This window comes from Humulus lupulus, chromosome 5 (genome assembly GCF_963169125.1).
Source record: "Humulus lupulus chromosome 5, drHumLupu1.1, whole genome shotgun sequence".
Taxonomy (NCBI): Eukaryota; Viridiplantae; Streptophyta; class Magnoliopsida; order Rosales; family Cannabaceae; genus Humulus; species Humulus lupulus.
In genome coordinates, this window is record NC_084797.1 from 77,386,909 (window position 1) to 77,390,476 (window position 3,568).

General features: G+C 37.8%; 1 protein-coding gene across 1 annotated transcript; it reads left to right on the forward strand.

Annotated features, from left to right (window-relative positions):
* The first annotated feature begins 1,025 nt into the window (after positions 1–1,025).
* On the forward strand, positions 1,026–1,568 carry LOC133779243 (uncharacterized). Its single transcript, XM_062219229.1, has one exon. It carries the CDS (start codon positions 1,026–1,028, stop codon positions 1,566–1,568), a length of 543 nt encoding a protein of 180 aa, XP_062075213.1.
* Positions 1,569–3,568: the final 2,000 nt, after the last annotated feature.

Consider the following 3,568-nt stretch of genomic DNA (forward strand, 5'->3'; position numbering starts at 1 on the left):
AGTTTAGGCCATACTTGATTGGGAATAAGGTGGTTGTTTACATAGATCATTTTGCAATAAAATATCTTATGACCAAGAAATATTCCAAGCCTCGCCTTATTCAGTGGATTTTGTTGTTACAAGAATTTGATGTGGAAATTAAATATAAGAAGGGCACAGGGAATTTGGTGGCTGACCACTTGTCTAGATTGGAGGTTGATGAGGATTCTCTGGATAAAGAAGTTAACTTTAATGATGCTTTTCCTGATGAGCAGTTGTTTGGAGTAAGTGTTTATAAAGATGTTCCATGGTTTGTAGACTATGTAAATCTTTTGGCTGCAAAAGTTATACCTCCTGAGATGACAAGGCTACAATTGAAGAAATTCTATTCGGAGGTGAAGCACTATTACTGGGAGGAGCCTATTCTGTATAAACATTGCCCTGATCAAGTTATTATAAGATGTGTGCCTGAAGAGGAGATGTTGTCAATCTTGACTCACTGTCATACTTTGCATTGCGGTGGTCATTTCGAAGGAACAAGAACAATAGCAAAAGTTTTGCAGAGTGGGTTTTACTGGCCTACATTATTTAAAGATGCTAATGTTTTTGTCAAAAAGTTATGATCGTTGTCAACGGACTGGGAATATACCAAAAAGAGATCAAATGCCAATGACTGGTATTTTGGAAGTTAAGTTATTTGACGTATGGGGAATAGACTTTATGGGACCTTTCCTGCCATTGTATAATAAGAAGTACATTTTTCTTGCAGTGGATTATGTTTCTAAATGGGTAGAAGCTACAGCAACTCCTACTTGTGATGGGAAAGAGGTACTTAGATTCCTTCACAAAAATATCTTTACTCGATTTGGTACCCCCATAGCAATTATTAGTGATCGGGGAAGTCATTTTTGCAACAAGTGGTTCACTGCTCTTTGTGCTCGCTATGGTGTTCATCATCGAAAGGCATTCTTTTATCATCCAATGAAAATGGCCAAGCTGAAGTGTCAAATAGGGAAATTAAAGGTATCTTAGAAAAGACAGTAAATATGTCAAGGAAGGATTGGTCAAAGAAGCTCGATCATTCACTTTGGTCTTATCGCACTGCATTTAAAACTCCGATTAGTATGTCACCGTATCGATTGGTGTTTGGTAAGGCATGCCATTTACCGATGGAACTGGTGCATAGAGCTTATTGGGCTGTGAAAAAGTTAAATCTTAATCTCTTTATGGTGGGACAGAATAGGCTTATGGAATTAAATGAGCTTGAAGAATTCAGAAATGAAGCTTATGAGAATGCGAAGATCTATAAAGAGAAGTCTAAGTCCTTTCATGATAAGCGAATAATGAGGAAGGATTTTCAACCAGGAGATAAAGTTATGCTATTTAATTCCAGACTTAAGTTTTTTCTGTGTAAATTGAAGTCGAGATGGTCAGGACCGTACACGGTAGTTGCGTCACTTCCTTATGGATTAGTGCAAGTTCATAGTGAGAAGACGGGACATTTTAAGGTGAATGGACATAGGTTGAAGCATTATTTGGAGGGTCCAGTGGAAAAATGCAAGTCTGTAATGATTTTGGAACCACTTTGATCTGAATACGAATAAGAGTCCGGCTAAAAGACGTTAAAGACAACGCTCTTAGGACGTTAAAATTTTTATTTTTGTTTTTATTTGGTTTGGAACAATGTTTAGGGAATTTTTTTTCGTGATTATTTTTAGTTTTAATTAGAAAAATATTGATGTATAGAATGAACCGTGAAAAACGTTAAAAAAATGCAAGAGTTTGCAAGAAAAAGGTTAGAAAATGTTAATTTGTCAAGAAGGAGTGCTACAGCGCTTGGAGGGAGGCGTTATGGCGCTAGTTACAGAGGAGGCTGGAGGATTTTATTCGAACACGAGTGCTACAGCGCTATGACTAGGGCTCTACAACGCTTATCTCAGAGCTTCAGGATTTTTCTTGAAAGGACAGCAGCGCTACAGCGCTGGTTTAAGATTGCTATAGCGCTATTCTCAGAACTGAAGAGCTTAGAAAACTCTGTCATAGCGCTACATGAGTAGCGCTACAGTGCCCAGTTACGGAATTTTTTTTTCAAAAAAAGAGGGGGTTTCGAATTTTTTTCCCCAAACCCTCATTTTTCCTTCTCTTTCCGTGTTCTCTCTATCTCAACACCCCAAAGCCTCCATAGATCCTCCATTATAGCCTCTTTCTAGAAAATTTCACCATTTCCTCCACTATTATTCTTCATTTTCTCTTCTATCTTTGCCTTTTTGTCCATTGATTAATTTCTTTCTTCTAAACCCAATTCCAATTCCCCAATCACATTTTGGAACCCTAAAAATTTAGAGTTTTAAATTCTTGAAGAATATTAAAATTTTCAAGGGGTTGTACTAAATCAAGCACAAGGGAGACCATTTCAAGGGTTAGTAAGTGTTTTAAATCCCTTTTATTCTAAGATTTCTTGCTGCATTTGGGGATTGGGTTCCATTGTTGCTTGTCTTTGGTTGATATTGATTTTTGTTGCTGTGCTTTGGAGAATTTGGGTTTTGTGAAATTGAATTTATAGGGTGGTTGTGAAGAGGGAAAGTGTTTAAGTTAAGGGGAGGTGCTGTCAAATTTTCTTTTCTGGGTTGGTGTTATTGAGAGTGTAGATAATGGCTCCTAAAAGTAGAGCGGGAAGGAATAAGGATAAGGGGAAAGGCCAAGCTTCTGCTTCCCAACCAAGGGATGATAGTTCGGAGCCAGAGTATGATGAAACTAGGTTTATAACTTTTCAAGCTCAAGAGCATTATGAAAAGTTTGTTAGAAAAACATTGATTCCTGAATGTGAGGTGGAATATGAATCTGACCGTTTTGATCATCAGATTTTTGAGTTAGTTAAAGCTAATCTCGCCGCTCGGAAGTGGGACAATTTAGTGACAAAATTAGCGCAGGCAAATGTATCATTGGTGTATGAGTTTTATGCCAAATTAAGAAATAAACACTATGACAAGGTTTTTGTTAGATGGAAGCAAGTCCCTTTCACTGCGAAGTCTATTAATAAGGGTTTCAACATCCCACATATAAAGGGGCAAGAAGAAGAATATACAAGATTTTTAAACGAATATATCGATTATACTACTATGGCTGAAAAATTATGTTTTGAAGGTGCTCCTAGGAACTTATCTGGCACTTTACATAAAAGTATAGTGTCCTGTCAACTGAATATTGAGGCTACATTTTGGGCTTTCTTTGTTTGTGCTCGATTTATGCCAATAAGTCATGTATCTGACATGACTAAAGATCGAGTACTACTGATGTATGCGTTCATGACGGGAATGACTTTAATGCGGGTTCATGGATTAAGGAAAACATTGAGTTCATGGAAAAGGGCCATACCACTGGAGGTCTGGGCCATGGATCTGTCATAACAATGTTATGCTATAAGGCTAGAGTTCTGGAGTTTTTCACTGACATTTATCAGTCATTGCAACAACCTTTGCCGATTACTTTGATGAAGGATTATCCTCAGCCTGCTCTATATGTGCCACAGACGAGAAAAAAGGGTAAACGCCGTGTCGAAACGGAAGTGGAAGAAGAGGCTGATCCGGTG

What these genes read in the sequence shown, in the direction of transcription:
- LOC133779243 (XM_062219229.1), top strand. Translation starts at nt 1,026, where the DNA reads ATGTCAAGGAAGGATTGGTCAAAGAAGCTCGATCATTCACTTTGGTCT.